This window comes from Etheostoma cragini, chromosome 5, assembly GCF_013103735.1.
Source record: "Etheostoma cragini isolate CJK2018 chromosome 5, CSU_Ecrag_1.0, whole genome shotgun sequence".
NCBI classification, from domain to species: Eukaryota; Metazoa; Chordata; class Actinopteri; order Perciformes; family Percidae; genus Etheostoma; species Etheostoma cragini.
In genome coordinates this window covers 28887564-28905543 of record NC_048411.1, presented here as the reverse complement: position 1 = coordinate 28905543, position 17980 = coordinate 28887564, and the positions used below count along the sequence as shown (strand labels likewise).

Below are 17980 nucleotides of genomic sequence, written 5' to 3'. Positions count from 1 at the left end.
CTTTCCTAAACATATCCAACATCTGCACATTCTTATGCCCTGTGTGACTTTTTGGTCACAGGTTTCAGAGCAAACTTCCCTTAATTCTTCTTCTCTCACTAGAAAAACGGTATTTCCTGCTGGTGAATGAAGCTGTTGTATGTCGACAGGAAGTTTTCTTACAAATATCCCTCATGATGTTTCCTGGGCAAAGTCTTCTGTAGCAAGCGTAAAATGTACAGCCGTGTCAGGTAGATTTATACTGTAGGGATCATTTTTAGGCTCCATTTGTTGACATAGTCTATCATGCTGCCAACACCTTTGAGCCTCTAACCGATCCTAACCACAAGCCTCACTTCTGCCTTTCAGACCTGTTCCCTGCGAGCGCCCCGCTGCTTCCCTCATCAATCATCATCGCTGCCCTCTGCTCTCCCTCTCTGCTCCCTGCTCCCTCTCTCCCTGTAGGGTGAGCAGACCTGGTAATGAGGGCCCCTTGTGCCCCTGCCTGCCTGTCCTGTGTCCCATGGTGCAGTAGGGCCCAGTTGGACAAGAGCCAGACTGCCTCGGCCCTCTTTCGCTCATTATTCTCATTACCTCGCCTCAAATCAGCGCAGGACAGGCTGCTGGGATCTGTCCACAACTTATAAAGGTCCCGGCTCGTTAGCGGAGCTGCCAACGTCAGGGCCAATCAGAAAGGGCCAGCACAGAGGTGCAGGTACTCAAAAAGTACAGTATCTGGCCCTGATGATGTGTATAAGGCTACATCTACACTACTACATCATTTTGAAGCAGTGTTTTGAGAAAAAAAAGATCTCTGTCCACACAAGCGTCTTAGACTCCATAGTAGAATTACTCTGTCCATATTAAAGTTTTTTTTTTCAACCAAACCAGCGTCAGCTGAAATGAATACAGGTGGTCATCGAACTACACCAACCTCATCCACATTGTTGAAATCATTTAAGTGATGAGCAATAACACTGAACATGTGTTAGATAACAGGAGCCTGTAGTTTCTGCAGCCAACTCCGTAACAATAGACTACCTGAACGCCTCTTCCTTGTCAGACGTTTCATTCTCTACACCGCTGTTTTTGGATAAAAAGCTACGTCATGAGATCGATAATGTTGTCAGACACTTTCAGTAACAATCTGAGCCTGTCAGTAGCAAAAGAAATCCCTTACATTGCAGCTCGGTTTGCGCCGGCCCATCATAGCGAGCTCGCTCAATACTGGACCAAATTCAAAGGTTTCAGTCTATCAGTCTATTAGAAACAAATACAGATAAAAAAAAAGAAAAAAAACACCTTTAACACATATGACAAAGCATATCACATGAGCATTTGCACAAACTAGGCATGTGCATACCGGAGTAAACAGGGAGCATTTAGTCTGACGTTCCTCTACTGTTACTGAGAGGCATGTAAGCCTACCTATCCTGATTAGACTGACTGACATGCGTTGAAAATCCGGAGTTTTCAAACCAAACCACTGCTTTCCACAAGCAGTCTTTCTAAATATCTTTGTTTTGGGGAATCGGCATTGCTAGAGTTGTGCGGACTTGAGCCGAAAATGTAGCAAAAGATAATCATTTTTATCCGATTACGCAGTATTGTAGGTGCCTGAAAGGGACTTATTTCACATGCAGTAAACTGCCCCACAGAAGCCAGGTATGATTCAACGGGTGTTTCATCCCCAAAGCTGGAAAAAAAAGAGGTATTCCAAGATCCAAATGTAGCTGTTGGATGGCGATCCTATATAAAAGAGCTACAAAAACACAGTTGTCCAGTAAGCGGGCAAAAACAAACAAGGCTAAATTGCTCCTTTGCACTTGGGTGGCTTGGCAGGTTATGAAGGCAACAGTGGTTTTGAGGAGGTTTGTCCCAATGAAAGGGCTAACTGTGTAGATGGCTACACTGTCTGGCCCAGGCCTGGAGGAGGGTGGCCTGCCCTGGAGCTGTATTCTCCAACTTATAACAGCAAATCAGACTGCACTTAGCTCTGAATAGACGTCTGGTGTGAGTGTGCGTCTGCTGACAGAGAGTTAGCAGACCCATTTGAGACAACTGGACACAAAGCAACGGTGCCCATACTAGGAAACACACTCAGAGCAAAGGTTCACACTTGGAGTGGCAACAGAGATGGGCCGAGAGTGAGAGTGTGTGCAGTCAGGGAGCAGACTGTTTATCCTCGTCACGTAGGGGAAGAGATGCAGTGTAACTCCCTGATGTGTGTTTACCCAGGCCCATGGGGTTGGCCTTTGATTACAGCACTGACCACATAATATGAGTAACTGTTCACTACTGCTCCAAATGACAAGCACATGTAGACAACATGATGGAAACAATGAGTGGACCAGAAGAGGGATGGCCCGCTGAAGAGACAAAACCGAGATCTCACAGTATGAACAAACACTCCACATCCACCAGGACTGTGAAATGAATCAAGTTTTGATCGCGATTTTTGCTCATAACGATCACAAAAACAATGCATTGTTTTTTGCAAGTAACCTCTCATTATGTCTTGAAGGGGAATATCGAAAAGTTCAAATTGAAAGAGTATTGAGGGAAATTTTGCAGTTCAAGGTGTTTTCCTTGTTGGTTTGTTTAACTGTTTTTTTTAATGCAACATCTTTCCAAAAGTCAATGAGTAATAAGTTATCTGCATTTCAATTTTGACCAAAAACTGAATAGGCCTAATTAAGCATCCCTACATCCAACACTTTACTGCACACTCACTTCTTTACTGATCCCTTCCAACCCTTCCATCACTGTTACGGTAAATTTCAATATGTCCTTTTCACAACAGACCGCAATTTTTACCATGAGCTCAGATGTAATTATAAGCTGGGTACAGGGCTCAATTAAAGGTGGAGGACGTCAGAGTGAGTGAGCAGACCTCCACCGCTGTGTGTCGGAGAGCCAGTAGAGGAGTGAAATGAGGCATGCATGATTTACGATGTCCTCTTCTCACACCCACATCTCTCTCTGGAGCATAAATATGTACGTGTGTGTTTGTGTGTGAGTGCATGTGAGCTACAGTTTGTCTGCCTGTTCTGTGCCTTTCTTTCACAGACCTTTAAGCTACGAGACAGCAGGAAAGCTGCACCCTGTTGCCCCCTGCTAGTTTTATCACTGCTCCAGCTACAAGGGCCAGTTAGTGGGTAAGCTCAGGTTACCCGACCCACCGACCCTACGGCGCTACAAGGACCCCTGTCCTCACTTAGAAAAACAAGCAACATCAGCTCATTTTACATCAAACACTTCAAGCTGCAGATCTTCTTTGGCTTTAATGCATTATTCTCCCAAGTAGCATTAGGCAAAAAGGGTTCTTGGTGTAGTGCTTTCCTGTCAACAGCTTTCTCAGCTTTTTTGGTGCAACACAGTTGAGGTGAGAAGCAAGAACTTGGACGTGTTTACCCAATGACGTTCACACGCCAGACATAAAAAACAGCAATTTCAGCAAACTTGGCTTTTGTTCTCGACTGACACGTCCGGTGTGAGATCCAGCAGGTAGGGACTAACAAGCTAACAACTGCAGCAAATTGCCATATTTTTCTTTCTTTTAACATTTTTGAGAAGCTTGCTCACTTCATGGGTGGCATCTCCTGAGTGGCATGTGGAACTAATATCCCTTCAACATACCCACCCCCTATCCAACTAAATAAGTATGCCTGCCAGACTACAGTATCCAGACTGAAGCGGCTCCATGTGTGTTGTAAGCTACCAGGATGCTATAAAGCTTTACTGCGGTGCTCTGTAAAACAACACCTTGAGAAAAAAAATGTGTCTGGTGTGGGAAACACCTACTAGATGTAAGTCACACATCAGAGTATCGAAGAAGCCTAGAGCCGGTAAATGCCAGTCTTAACCGCGAATACTGTAAATTTGACAAAAGAACATATCATATCATATCATAACTCCGATCAACTGTATATACATAAAGATGGATGACGCGTCTTCACTTCCAAAATATCCCAAGAACACTTTCTCACTCCCATCTCGTACAATACGGACGCTTGTTCAGGTGCCTTTGTTGTTGTTATTGATGCTAAAAGTCTCCTTTTAGCGTCATATGACACGCTTTACCTGAACGCGCCAGGTCAGACTATTGGGGTCCCTTTTGATGCTGGTAGGTTAAGGAAAAGATCGTGGGTGGGCTTACGGTTCTGTTACTCGCGGCAGCGGGACAGTTGGAAATAGGGAAAGGTCGTGGGTGGACTTAAGGTTCCGTGACACGTGGCAGTAATGGGACGGTTAAAGACACACGTGGGACACGAACCCCACTCTCCTGGGTGAATTCCTGTGTGTGACCCATCCACCACCCCGACCAACCTCCCTATGTGGATTTCTCCCCTTACATACTACTCACTAAACCCCGTCTAGATGCTGCTCTCCCCGGTACGTTCTACACACACGCCCGAGGGTGCTTTTTTTGTCGTGACCGTCAGACGCTGACAGTCACTGTCCAGACTTCCCTATTTGACGCAATCGGAGGACGCTATCATCTTGTAGCCGGATTCTGCACACTAGTGACCGGGCAGTGAAGCCGCGGTATCCAAGTCCCGCCCATACATACGCCAGACCAATTGTGAGTCAATCCCAGCTGTCAATCATGCTGTTTTACCCCGTTTTTATAGCATCAATAAAAATAATAAAACCAAGACAAATTCAGACAAATTAACACTTGAACAAAAACAAAATACCCCCAAAAAACAGAAACCATCTTTGGGAATACATTTTGATTTGTTTTGTTAGGGCCATGCCCTATCTGCTAACATGGAGGGGGTGGGGTTTATTATATCAGCATACTAACATTCTCACAATAACAATGCTAGCATGCCGATGCTAAGAATATTCTCAAATTTTTACCATGATTGTAATTCATCCGATGGGGACCATAAATGTCCAAATAAATCCATCAAATAGTTGTTGAGAAGCTTCACAAAAAAAAAAAAATCAACGTCATAGTGGCGCTAGAGGAAGATCCAGGGTGTCGTCAAAGTCATCAGGATGCATAATCTATGGATTATGAATGTTTGAACCAAATGTCATTGCAATTCATCGATTAGTTGTTACATAGTCCAATCCGCCAAAAAGGCTTGGTAAGGCCAAGAGCTACTCTGTACTTTTTCTTTTAGAGGAAAACATCTTGCACTATGTTGCCTTTTCTGCTATTCATTTTCATTTCCCCAGAAATGTCTAGCTCCTGTCTCACACCCCATTCAGAGAGATTACGATGCACTAAGGAGGGCCAGACTGTCTGCTAACCACAGCCCAAGCTGCCAACATGCACCTCCTCCCAGAAATCTCTCTTATCTTGTGCTGTGGAGTGGGGCTTACCTGATAATGAAGTGTAATTATATGATCTTTTTGACATAACTCTGTGATAGCCAGTCTGAGTGTATCATCCTCCCTGCTGGACAGAAGCCATGACTGGATAGAATCACACAGAGCTGCTCAGATCTCACTCGATCCCTGTCTGAATTTCTCTACAAAAGCGGCTGAGGTAAGCCAAAATAACAGCTCACACATGTTTGCATACACTATATCTCATGTACACAAACATGACATTATAGCATCTGCAGAAGTGAAGTATTCAAAAGGGTAATAAACAGCAGGCTGCTCACAGTTTATCCAAAGCGTACAGTCCAAAGAAGGATCCATTTCTCAGAACTCGGATTTTGTTGTGGCTCAGTATCCTGTAAAAACAAAACAAAAAGAAAGATGGTGCATTGTCAGAAATGTTCCACATGAGAAATAACTGAAACATGTTTTATGATACTGAGGAACTATCTTGGTCATCAGAGTACAGGTTTAACCAATCACAATGAAAGGGTCACAAGAGGAGGATGGGAGCCAACTGAAATGTCCACTTGGTGTTGCAGTCACACGACATCAGCCTAACCACAGACATTAGCTTAAGATGCTTCCAATTAATGTTAAAGACAGAGTAGGACATCAAGATTAGGAGGGAAGCTAGAATCTTGATAATCATTTCGCACACAGTTTTACATCAATAGGATATCTTTCCACATCAAACGAATGGCGGCAAAGGCTTTGTCAATTAGCTCTTTCCCTGCCTGGCTCATATCAGCCCTGAGGACAGAGGGCCACAGGACACACTGGAAGTAAGGTTGAGATTGCGTTGTTTGGCAGGGGATCATGGGAAATGGATATTTAAAGTAATCACTATGTTCCGAGGGACTTGCCATTGTAAAAGTCTGTTAGAATAGACATTTATATAGACCTTTAAAGATGTTTTGGGGAATACGCTCATTCTCTTTCTTGCCGAGGATTACATGTAAAGTCGATGCCACTCTCATGTCTGTATGCTAAACATTAAACTACAGCCAGCAGGTGTTTAGCTAAGCTTAGCACAAAAACTGAAAGCAGGGTAGCAACAGTTGGCCTGGCTCTGTCCACAGGTTAAAAAGAAATGATCACGCACACACATAAAAGAGTAACTTATAGATATTAATAATAATAATAATAAATTGAATTTGTATAGCGCTTTTCCCAAGCTCAAAGTCGCTTAACAGAGTAGAAACAATGTGAATATTTTTCACAACTGCCAAAGGCCTTTATTTTTTACTGACATGGTCAGAAAACAGCATCGAAACCTCGTGGACGGCTGTCATGTTTGAGCTGTATGCTATTATTATGTTTTCTTTAAAGAAAAAAACATAATTGCCGCCTGAATGACGTTCACCAATTAAAAAACATTCAAAAAAGTAAAAAACATCAACGCATATCCCAGGTACTTTACATCGGAAAACAAAATACGTAAAATGTATCCATGGAAACAAAAGTCCAAGACTTTTCCAAAACATTCATAGATTTTTTTTCCTGGCCTGAAAAATAAGATACAGACATTTCCATGGCTTTTTCCCAGGTTTTCCATGGCCGCGGGAACGGTGTACAGATTAAATACTGTTGACACCATGTTGTTATGGTAACTTTAGGTGTGGAGGGATAAAGGAAGGATTGAGGTTTTGCTTAAATATTAAAAAAGTCAAAGTATCATGTCCAGTGTCTGAAGTTGATGTGGACTTTTTCTAAGGTCACCTAGAGCAAGATCCCCTTTGCAGATTTGTGGTACATGAGGATTATTTTCAGGAGCCAAGTTTCTATGTTTGCACTTGCATCCCTGGAAATCCAAAGACCTGCCCAGGTCCCCTTAGCAAGAGCTCAGGGTACGGCAGGGGCCGTGCTCCGGCGACAGCCCGCCATCATTAACACACCCTTCAGTTACACGTCATCCTCGCCTCTACCACATGGCGCTTAATGAGCTGTTTGCAACATCAATGTGTGTTCTTAATCGCGAGAGGGGAGCTGTGTAAGCGCTTTTAAAAGTGGGAGTGGGCTGTGAACAGTCTGTGAGATTTACAGATTCAGCAGCAGCAGTCAGCCCCCCCCCCCTTCTGTTTCCTGCCACATCAATAAAAACATCGCCTTCAGCTCTGCACCTTCCAACTTCCACTTAACGACCAGATTTAATCATCCAGTCTTGGTTTAGATGGGAAAACAGTATTCAAAATTTGCATCATCCACTAGTCAAATGCTGGTTAAATATGCAAGGAGCTGGTAGATTTGCTCAACTACGGAAGAGGATTAGGGTCACATTTTAAAAAAAAAAGTATTGAGTTCTGAGTTTAAAACCAGAATTCAGAAAATAAAGTCTAAATTCTGAGAATAAAGTTAAGATTCCAAGGAAACAAAGCCTGAATTCTAAGAAAGAAAAATACTTTTTTTTCACATGTGGCCCTAATCCACTTCCGTACTTCGCTCACAAGCCAAAAAACAATGTTAAACTATCGAGTGGATGGTAAATTTGAACTTTTACTGGCTGCTTGGCTGGGGAAGGAAAAAGTTTATCTTGAACCATGAGGGCAAACTGGAGTGACCCACATCTTCTACACTTCAGAAACTTTACGGACAGGACAGTCTGAAGACAGAAAAGGAGCAAGCAAAAGGAAAGCCAATATAGAAAGTAAATCACCTTCTTCTCCAGTTACCCTGAACACCTCATTCAATATCTTCCTACAATTATCTGCTAAAATTAGAAAACCAGAGAAATGTATTTTTAAACGGGGCTGCAATCAAGAGAAGAGAGCCTCTCTACTGATAATGACTATGATTCTGAAACCGAGACCTCTCTGGCTGTTTTAAAGCATTTAAACCAAAATCACTTTTATTTTCGGTTTTTCGCTGTGACAATGGAATTACTATCACCAAAACCCACACTCATTTCCATATTTGAAGCCTAAGCCTCTTGTTTTAGCTCCAGAAACAAAATTTAAAACATGCCATGTTCACAAATCCACACTAAATCATTGAAATAATTCAGGGTTATTAAGTCAAGACCCCTTTTTTTTTTTAGAGTGGTTGTTAGACGACAGCAAGGGAGTCCTCTTGCGGCGTAGCCTGTATTTGAACTATGACTCCTGGATGTTAAGGTCTCTCACTTGACTTTTGGGCACAGTATTTCTCCTATAACTTGATACAGGCTCGAGATGAAAGCTACAGACGATCCGGAACTGCCTGATTAATTCAAAACAGACCGAAGAGAAAGTCACATGTGGCGAAGAAGCAATTCAACGCAGACGGTTAATTTAACGCAGACACTTTAGTTGCAGATAGTTCCTTTTTGACAAAGCTCATTATATGCAGAAAAAAAACTGATTAGTCAGAGAACAGCAAACATGTTTGGTTTGGGTGTGTTTGGATTTGTGCATAAATCTTTGGCGCACTGATATCAATGGATTTTCTATGAGAACCAAAAACAGGATTATTATACGATTTGCAAAGTCTTAAAACACATACAGATGTGTTTAGTTGTGTGTTGTGCCCAAGCACATTTGAAAAACAAAACAAAAAATGAAATTCACATGTGGATCCTGTCTCAAAAACTCACATTTGTCTCCAGTTAAGACATTTCAACACAGAGACTTTCAATTTGCTTGCTACTCTGTACACCTGGACTTGAAAGCTGACTTTCACAAATAAACAAAGACCGCAAAATGAGCCAACTGTAAACCCTCCCACAGACAACAAAAGACGCCGATTTCCAGGAACGCAGGGGAGTGGCAGAGGCTGGACACTACTGAATAATCCCCAAAGCCTGATGTTGGGACATTGTTCTTTCATAAACATTACAGAGAGTACTATGAGAAAGAGAGAGAGAGAGAGAGAGAGAGAGAGAAGCAGAACACTGTAAACAGACAGAAATAGCCAGTGTTCCCATTAGGCTAAACAGGAAACCCAGCCAATTAGCTGTTTATTCAGAACTCAGATTCAGAGGTCAGGGGTTGTGGAGAGAGCACTTCCCGGACGCCGTCGGACAGATGGAGCAGTGTCTGACGGCAGGTGACAGCCGAGGCACATGAGAGTGGGTCGCTTCATCACCGGCGTACACAACGGTTAACAGAGCTTTACAAGTAAAGAAGATGAGTAGCTTCTAAAAGCCATATTGTACGTTGGTCACAAACCTGTCCTTTTTTATGAATATTGACCAACACCATCAAGTATAAGTATTCCTACTGGCTTTAAAATTTTACATTTAAGCTTGCATGAACTGGGGTAAACATCTGTCACCCCCCGATGTAAGTTGAGTGAAGATTTGAGTCGCACATGCGTCACTTTGCGACAAAAAAAGTGCCTCGAAACACACCAAAGCAACAAGACGTAATACGTCCTCATAACAGCGGGCGACGCTAATCTGTATTGTCGCCCCTAAAATGAAAACCGGAAGCTGATTGGACGAATGCGTCACATGGGTCTTGTTTCTCCGGAAATTCAAAGCCAGACTTTCCAGGCGGCTTGTTCAGAATACAATCTCATATTTTACTGAAATAGTTCATCAAAACATGTTTCTGGAAACATTTTAACTGAAAGATGGGCCATCCTAGTTACATTTCGGATCAACAAAGGTCGGTTTAATATATTGTCACGTTCATCCAGCTCCTCGTGTCCGGGTTAGCACTTTACCAATCAGATTGGTCTATGGGTCCGACTGCGGCAGTACCCGCCCTCCGACCGAGCATGTCAGGTCGGCCAAAATAACGGACGACGGCACAGAACACACCGAACAGACTCGAGTCACTGACCTCGCCAGACTGTCCGAGGGCTGATTATGGGGTTAGTGTGTATGTTCCAAAAGGAACACGCCAACTTATTGGGACTTTAGCGTACTCACCATATACCCCAGAGTTAGATTAGTCCAGACATACCTTTCTCATCTCCGTTTGGGTCGTAACTATGTCTGACGCCCCCACCGCTAGCCTAGCCTAGCACAGATCCTGGAGGTAACCTGCTCCAACTGGCCTACTGCTCCCAATAAGTGACAAATAACGCCAACATTTTCCTATTTACACGTTACATACAACTACATATAACAACTAACAAGGTCACATGAGACACAGCCATCTTCTAACCACATACATACTGGGAACTATTCTCAGAGGGTGAAGCACTGCTACTTCTGCTACTTGGGCGGAGTGATTTGCCATAATCACTATGCCCAAGTAGCAGTGCTTAAACTTGCTATCTTTTTAAACTGATGTACATTATTCAATTGTTTAACTGTGAGCATGAATTCAATAAACCCAAACTCAATGTGTGCTCTGCACCGCTGCTGAGGGCCTCATCTTTTCCCTCGGCATAAGTGACAGGTCCGATGGCAGATTGAGTTAATGGGCTTTTGAGTGCAATTTGCTGCATGATACATAACTCAGTCCAGACTATGGATGGGATCCCTGATTCACTTAACTCTTTCAGACCATAAAGGCCTCTGAGAAATCAGAAGGGCTAATTTGATCCTTTTAATCTGCGTGAAAAAAAAAAAACTAATAAAGAAGAAACAGGGCCACATGTCAGACTCCAGGATCCCATTTCCTCTAATTCATTTACATGAAGATCCAAAAGCAAGGAGGTCATCTGAAAAGAGTCAGGTCAAACAGAAGCACAGACATCAGCCCTTCTCTTGTGGTGTGTACTCATAGTTGAGGGGTTAAACAGTGAAACAACAGTAGACATGGAAATCACACACACACATATATATATATATATAGTTATTAGGCCGCCAAAGCTATTTAAGTCCCTTTAAACATCAGATGAAGTGACTCTTTTCTCTAATACAGATGATGCTGAACTGAGAACTTAGACTCCTAGCAAGCAAGCTAACTAACTAGCCAGCCGTCAGCATAGTTCCCCTTTAACATTAAGGGAGAAAAACCAAGCAGTGGACCAAACCACTGTGAGGCAATGGAGGGGTGTTTTAAATGTTTCTAAAGTTCAAACACATTTTTTGCTCCAATTATTTGAAGTATGTACTAGTTACAATACACAGTTTTAATGATTTTTTTTGGGGGGGGAGGCCCCCATTAGATGGGTGGGTCCTGATCCCCCGAACGCTCCGCATTTTTCACCTATGCTTAGAGCAAACAGCATCATTAAGGACTCCACTCATCCCTCTGATGGTAAAGATGCACAAGTATCAGATCTGGTCCTCAGCTGTGAAACGGCTTCTCTCCCACGACAATCAGACTGAGAATGTGGCTCGGCCTCTAAAATATTTAATGAAAACGACTTAATTTATTCCATTTGAACATAATCTTAGTTGATTTATTAAGTGCTTTTATTTATGATTTTTTAATATTAAAGTCATCTGTCCTCCACTTATTTATTTACTGACTGGTGGATGTGTGAAACACAATTTTGTTTTTATGTTGAGCATAAAAATGACAAATAAAGGAATCTTGAATCTCTTAAATTATATTAGGTCATAAAAATCCTCAAGAAAAAGTTAATTTGTAATTTTGCAGGGTGCTGCAAGGAGAAAACCTTGTGCATTTTATATTTTTGTGCCCATTTTCACAATTACAGTCCAAATAGTTTAACTATTGCAAGCAAATATTTAAAAAGCATCTGCTTGATTAATTATGGCCCACACTTTGATAATTGGTTGACCTAGGTTAATTCCGTGGAGCTCACCAACACATTTCTGAATAACTTTGGTCTCTGTAATAAAGTTATGATCAGGAGAGAAATAGAAAAAGATCAAAATTCTCAAAAAATAAGCCAGCAGTAATGTTGAGGCAACTGCAGGTGATCTGATACAGTGAAGGGGTCAGGACAGAAACAATTTGAAATTGTGTTTTACTTTAGAAGTTCAAACTATAACGCAATCTTTAAACATTACAACAAATATCCAAAGTGCCCTGATGAGTTAAAGACTGCGTTGCTTTAAAAACCGGATGTTGGCAGAGATGTGCTGCTTACAAAGCAAACTCTAAGTGTGGATATACAGGAACATATTGGAAGAAATGCAATGTTTTTTGTGGCCATTTCAATTCATTATTTAGAAAATAAAAAAGTATGACTGCCTCTGGTATGCTTGATGTGTGAGTATCAAGTGTTCGCTCATGGTTTCCTTGGTGCAAAAAAGTAAAAGCAATACAAAGAGTCTTGTCTAGTTAACCGCAGCTGCTCCTCCCTGCACCGTGCCACTCACTTTGTTGGTTAGCTCAATTTGCTTCCTAAACCCACAAACCCTTTGAGGGCCACACAGGGGCATGACAGCATGTCGCAAATTGTATTTCCTCACTGATTTACTTCTGCTCTTCCTCCCCAACTGGAAGGCAGTCTGGCTGTAACATTCTGCCTCCGTTCTGGGTGGATTCCTGATGAGTGTGTACCTGCAATGTTGTTGCAAACTGGAACTGTCTGTCAAAAGCTGCATGCTTCCAACAGCTGCTTTGGGTTTTTGGGTCATTGTCAACAACCAATCATTTCACTGAGGAATTGTCTCTGTGGTGGAGCTGGGGAAGGCTTGCTGTGCGGTGTACGACACAAACACACAGCGAGAAGCTGAACAGAGTTCTTGCAGCTTTCCACATCGCATCCTGGTGCAGAGGGACAGCGAGGGGAAACCGTCCTGTCCTAACCACAGCTAGAATCCTGCAAACCCAAAGTCAACAGGATGTCCTGTTTGCAGTCGGTAACCACTGAAGGTTTGGTGTTAATATCTTTGCACCTTGGCTTCATCCCTTCTCTCTACTAGACAACACTTAAATCTTGTGGCAAAATCACATCCAGGAAATAATCCATCTTGGTTTAGCATTTAGTCCAGCACCGGACATGAATGAGATGCATTTGAGTAAAAAGCGCTGATGCCAATTGGCCTCGGTTGCCCTTTAAATATTCAGGCATGTTGGACTCAGACAGTAAGCTCTATGTAGCTGCAGGCCTCGCCAGCAAACCACTAACAGAGTAAGAATCACAGGGATTTATATTCAATAAGAATTCATCTGCAGGCTAAGCTGCCTGCTCTCATTACCTATGTATTACTCTGTTCCTTTTTTCATTTTGATTACAGAGCTTTTCAGCAGCATCGACTGTGGAGTAAGGTCTGGCTACACCACAGATCCATTCTGGGATCTGAGGAAAAAAAGATTTGGACGGGTTGTTTGCATTTCTTGAAACCAATCCTAATCGTCTTGGGCGACGCTGAGCTCCGGACGCAGCGAGGTGGCTCTGCAAAATAGTCTCGGGTTTTGGGTAAACATTTAACGCAAAAGGAAAAACGCCACGTACAGTATTAAATGAAGTTACCTCTTCACGTAAAAGTTATAAACGTGGTTAACGCTCATGTTGTCCTCATGTTGTCCCGTTTTCCTACATCAATGTTCTTTTTAATTCCCCAAAATAGCATGATTAATTCCACACAACGCTGTCTGGTAAGTACAAATCTCTACTTGTTTTTGAAATAGTATTGGGTAAAAGTTGACATATTGCAGTCCGTGATTATCCATCAACATACTGTACATTCCTTTAATTTTGGTCTAAATAATTCCTAATTTCTGCTTTTCTAACTCAAACAAATTGCATAATTTCCTATAAATGAGGTTTATTGACAGTAAATTCCAAAAATGACTGTAAAAGTAGTTAATAAGTTAGTGTTACGTAGTGTTAAAAACGTCAAAAAAAGTGACAAACATTGAACAAAAGTGTTGAAAATAGGGGCAAAAACGTAAGAAAAAGTTAAAAGACATCGATATAAAGCATCAACGAAACTGTTGATTTCCCATTTTGACGGGAAGACAACACGAGGGATGAACGTCATTTGACCAGTGGATCGCCTTGTGTACTTCCTCCACATCAATCCCACCAATCGCTCCCAAAACGTCCCAGTTAGAGAGTACATACCGTAACAAATATTCTTTATAAATCTTAATAATCATTCACCGAAAGAACCAAGCCAGTATTGCGCAATCCAAATTGCGAAGTTTGTTGCTGCTTCCCGAAGCGAAGGGATTTTAAGAACGGCAATGACACACAGAGAGCGGAAGGTGAGGGGCAAAGCCTGGGTTTATCCTGGAAAAGAACCATGGTTGATCCAGACCGGTCATTGATGAAAGAGCGTGAAGAGTGCTCATTAGACGCTCGGGCTCATGTCCCACCCCCGGGTGTTGATCAAGCTTTCCAAAGCCAACAGAGACAGCGTAATAAAGAGAGGCAAAACAACCCGACGGGCCACTGTGTAAACATCATTTAACTGTGGATAGGTCTCTTACCCTCAAGGACCACACGCGAGGTGAAAGACAAGAACCCTTGAAAGAGATTGGTTACGTGCCATAAATCCAGTCGCAATTCGGAGACCAACGGGAGCCAGATAATGGGAGTGATTTTAAATGAGAGTCTCAGAGCGTCATTATTGAATTAAGCCCGCTTTAATTAGCACGCTGACTTGATAATGCACGCGCTGGTCTGTGTCACAGCAGTGCTTAACATCACATAAATACAAGAAAATGATTTCGCCTTTAGGGAATTTTCCTTAGAGGTAATTAAATTCAGCTGAAAGCAATATGATTATCCACTTTTACACTAACAGCACGACAGTGTGTGAGCACTTTAATTTGTCTATGCTAGAGCTGAGAACATTCTATACTAAAAAGGTTGGTGTGTTTTACTGCATTTTCCCTCTTTGCTTTCCATTTGAGCAGCTTTCTGCTTGCCAGAAGTATATTGGCAGTTCACAGAGGAGAACTAAGTGGACAAGGCAGCATTTCTCTTTATATACACATCACACACATACTCTGTACTCGGAGAAATGAGGACAGACGTAGTGCATCGACGTAAAATATTGTGGTTGAACCAAAAAGGATGGATTAGCAACAGCGTTGTAAACATAATTTGTCCGTTACCAGGTTTTCCTAGGCCGGTACCTCCATCCAAATGCCAGCTCTAATAGACCAGAAGCCATTATGACATTACAGTGCAGGTTAACCTCAGTGACACAGAGCTGGCCTCCATCAAAGAGTCTCCTTTCAGAGACAGTCATGAGCAGAGGGAACGTCCGGGGGAAGGGATGAAAGATCTCAACAGTGGCCGCCGACTTTTTGAACGGCTCTGGATCTGGAAGTGATTTTGTTTTCCCGGTTCAATAATCCCTATTGACGCTTCATTAAAGGTCCCATGGCTTGAAAATGTCCCTTTATGAAGTTTTTTAACATTAATATGAGTTCCCCCAGCCTGCCTATGATCCCCCAGTGGCTAGAAATGGCAATAGGTGTAAATGCCCCGGGTATCCTGCTCTGCTTTTGAGAAAATTAAAGCTCAGATGGGCCGATCTGGGATATCGCCCCTTACGAGGTCATTAGGAGCAAGGTTAACTCCCCTTTCTCTGCTTTGTCCGTCAAAAGAATTTTCCCAACCATCAGAGAGAGACATCATGGCTTTCAAACAAGCAAGTGGCAGTTGGTCAAGGCCACACCCCCAGCCTCCACCTTGCCCCTTGCTAATTGTTCTTACATTTGGGTTGTGTACGGATCAAACAAATGAGTTACAACGTGTGAAGTTAAATGGAGCGCTTTAGAGGTACTGCTGGGAGGATTATGTTACCTTTGGACCGAGCCAGGCTAGTTTCTAGTTTTAAAACTTAAGCTAAGCTAAGATACAGTAAGCATAAGCTGTCATCCATGATACAATCAAATTATATAAACATTAACTGGGTATGGGGTCAAATACATCCCATATTATACGCAAAATACATATATTTGATCCAAATCTGGAGTTAAACCAAATGAGTTTAGGCTACAATTAAAAAGTGTAATTACATGGAGTTACAAGATCAATTGTATGCAACTTCTGAATGTTTCAATGATAGACAGTGGTCTAACACACACACACACACACACACACACACCCTTGCTGAGCCGAGCCTCCTGTGGCGACAGACCTGCAGCAGTAATTAGTGTGTGGACCTTCATTAGTGGCTGAGAATTCTGGGTCATGACATGTCACAGGATGTGTGTGTGTGTGTACGCAGTAGATTTGTATTCATGGTGCATGCCTTTCACTACAGGTTTTAACTAAAGACTCTCAGCAAATAAGCATACATTAAGTTTCACATTTCGAAACAAAAAGGGATTTGGACTAACGATGGCTCCGTTCTGTTCGAGTGTCCCAGTAAACCGTGACACTGAAACTGAAACATGCCACTAAAAGGATTTAAGCCGTTGTTTGATTTATTATTTGTGCTTTTGCTACTGTGATTTCTTAGAAAAATGTTCTGTTTTTGTTTCGACTTAACACAGAGGCAAACTCACATGTTCATACAGAAGGCATCGTGTTTTACTTCATTTTAGTGTCCCTTTAACTTACCACTTACCTCGTAACTTGTCTTTAAGTGCTCATATTGTGCATTTACTTTTACTTTTTTACGAGTTTTATACCGCTTATTTTATTTATTTATAATCTCTATCTGTACTCATTTGTGTCTGTAACATTTGCAATTTCCCTTTGGGGATTAATAAAGGATCATATCTTATCATATTGTTTAGACATTGTTTAGGTTGTTTGAAATAGTTAACTGTGAATAGAAAGTTTCTTTTCATTTAAATATGTCTGTGACCTTTTTCATTATAGTGAGTTTTCACTTGGCTCAGTGGCGTTTATGTATTTGGCAGCCTGTGTATGTAATCCAAAGGCATGAAGTAATCTGCAGTTTAATTTAGATGGAAGATAACATGTTTTGGGTGTTTAATTTAGTCTCCAATGTCTGAGGTTTGGCCAGACTAAGTTAGGCTACTTTTTTTGTGTTTATAGTTTTGGAAAAGTAGAATGTCATTTCAGGGATGTGCGTTAGCGGGCTGTGATAAAAACTGTGGAAATCTGGTGGCAAATATGTGACAAACAACCCCAACATAATGAATCTGATCCAGATGGTTTGATTTTTGTTTGGTCTGTATATTACTGATTTGCTACTGTTCAGGCTGTGCATGACATGAAACGTTAGATTCATCATTCCTTTTCTGGCATGAAAATGATCAAATTAAATGACATTTTTAGTGACTTTTTATATTTGCGTCGGGCTTGTAAAGCCAGCGTCAGTAGAACCCAACCAAATCTCTCAGTCCCTCTCTTACTAATGGACACTTTTGCAGAGACATGAAGTGGAAGGTTGAAGGAGGAGGAACGGACGAGAGCGTAAGCAGAGAGATCTGTCCGACTGGGAGGTGGCTGTGTCATCTTTGTTACAATAAGTACTTTATAAGAGGCCTCCAGACTGCGCTGCACTATTCAGCGCTGGGGTGCGTCCAAGTAGCTTAACCCTTTCGTTGTAAAAAGACAGAGAGCCACCTAAGCCAGCGGTCCTTGGAGCCCCTTGCACCCTGAGCCTGTCCTCAGAGAGTCACGCCACTGAGTGCAACAGAGAGACTAAATGCCCTCGAGCACAACAGGCACTTTAGCAGCAAATGCATGTCAAGATGTGAATGTGCCCATTGTGCCCGGCCCACCACAGGGCTTGTAGCAGCCACGAGGGAATGTTGCCAAGTCCCATTTACCGCCTGTCAAGGAAAGGAGCATCCATGTAATTGGAAGTAAAATATATTTTTTGTGAAATCAATTTTGTGAATCTTGATAGGAGTTATTCAGTCATCAAAGAGGAAAAGACGGGTCAGAGATGCCACATTAAGGACCGGGACTGATTCTTGTCATACGT

General features: G+C 42.2%; 1 protein-coding gene across 1 annotated transcript in view; it reads right to left on the bottom strand.

Moving 5' to 3' along the window:
• The window catches only part of adgra2 (adhesion G protein-coupled receptor A2), a 60725-nt gene that overhangs the window by 30106 nt on the left and 12639 nt on the right, over positions 1-17980 (bottom strand). The window contains exon 2 of the mRNA XM_034870844.1: positions 5604-5675. Coding sequence (XP_034726735.1) covers positions 5604-5675 — 72 coding nt within the window. The remainder of the gene's footprint in view (positions 1-5603; positions 5676-17980) is intronic.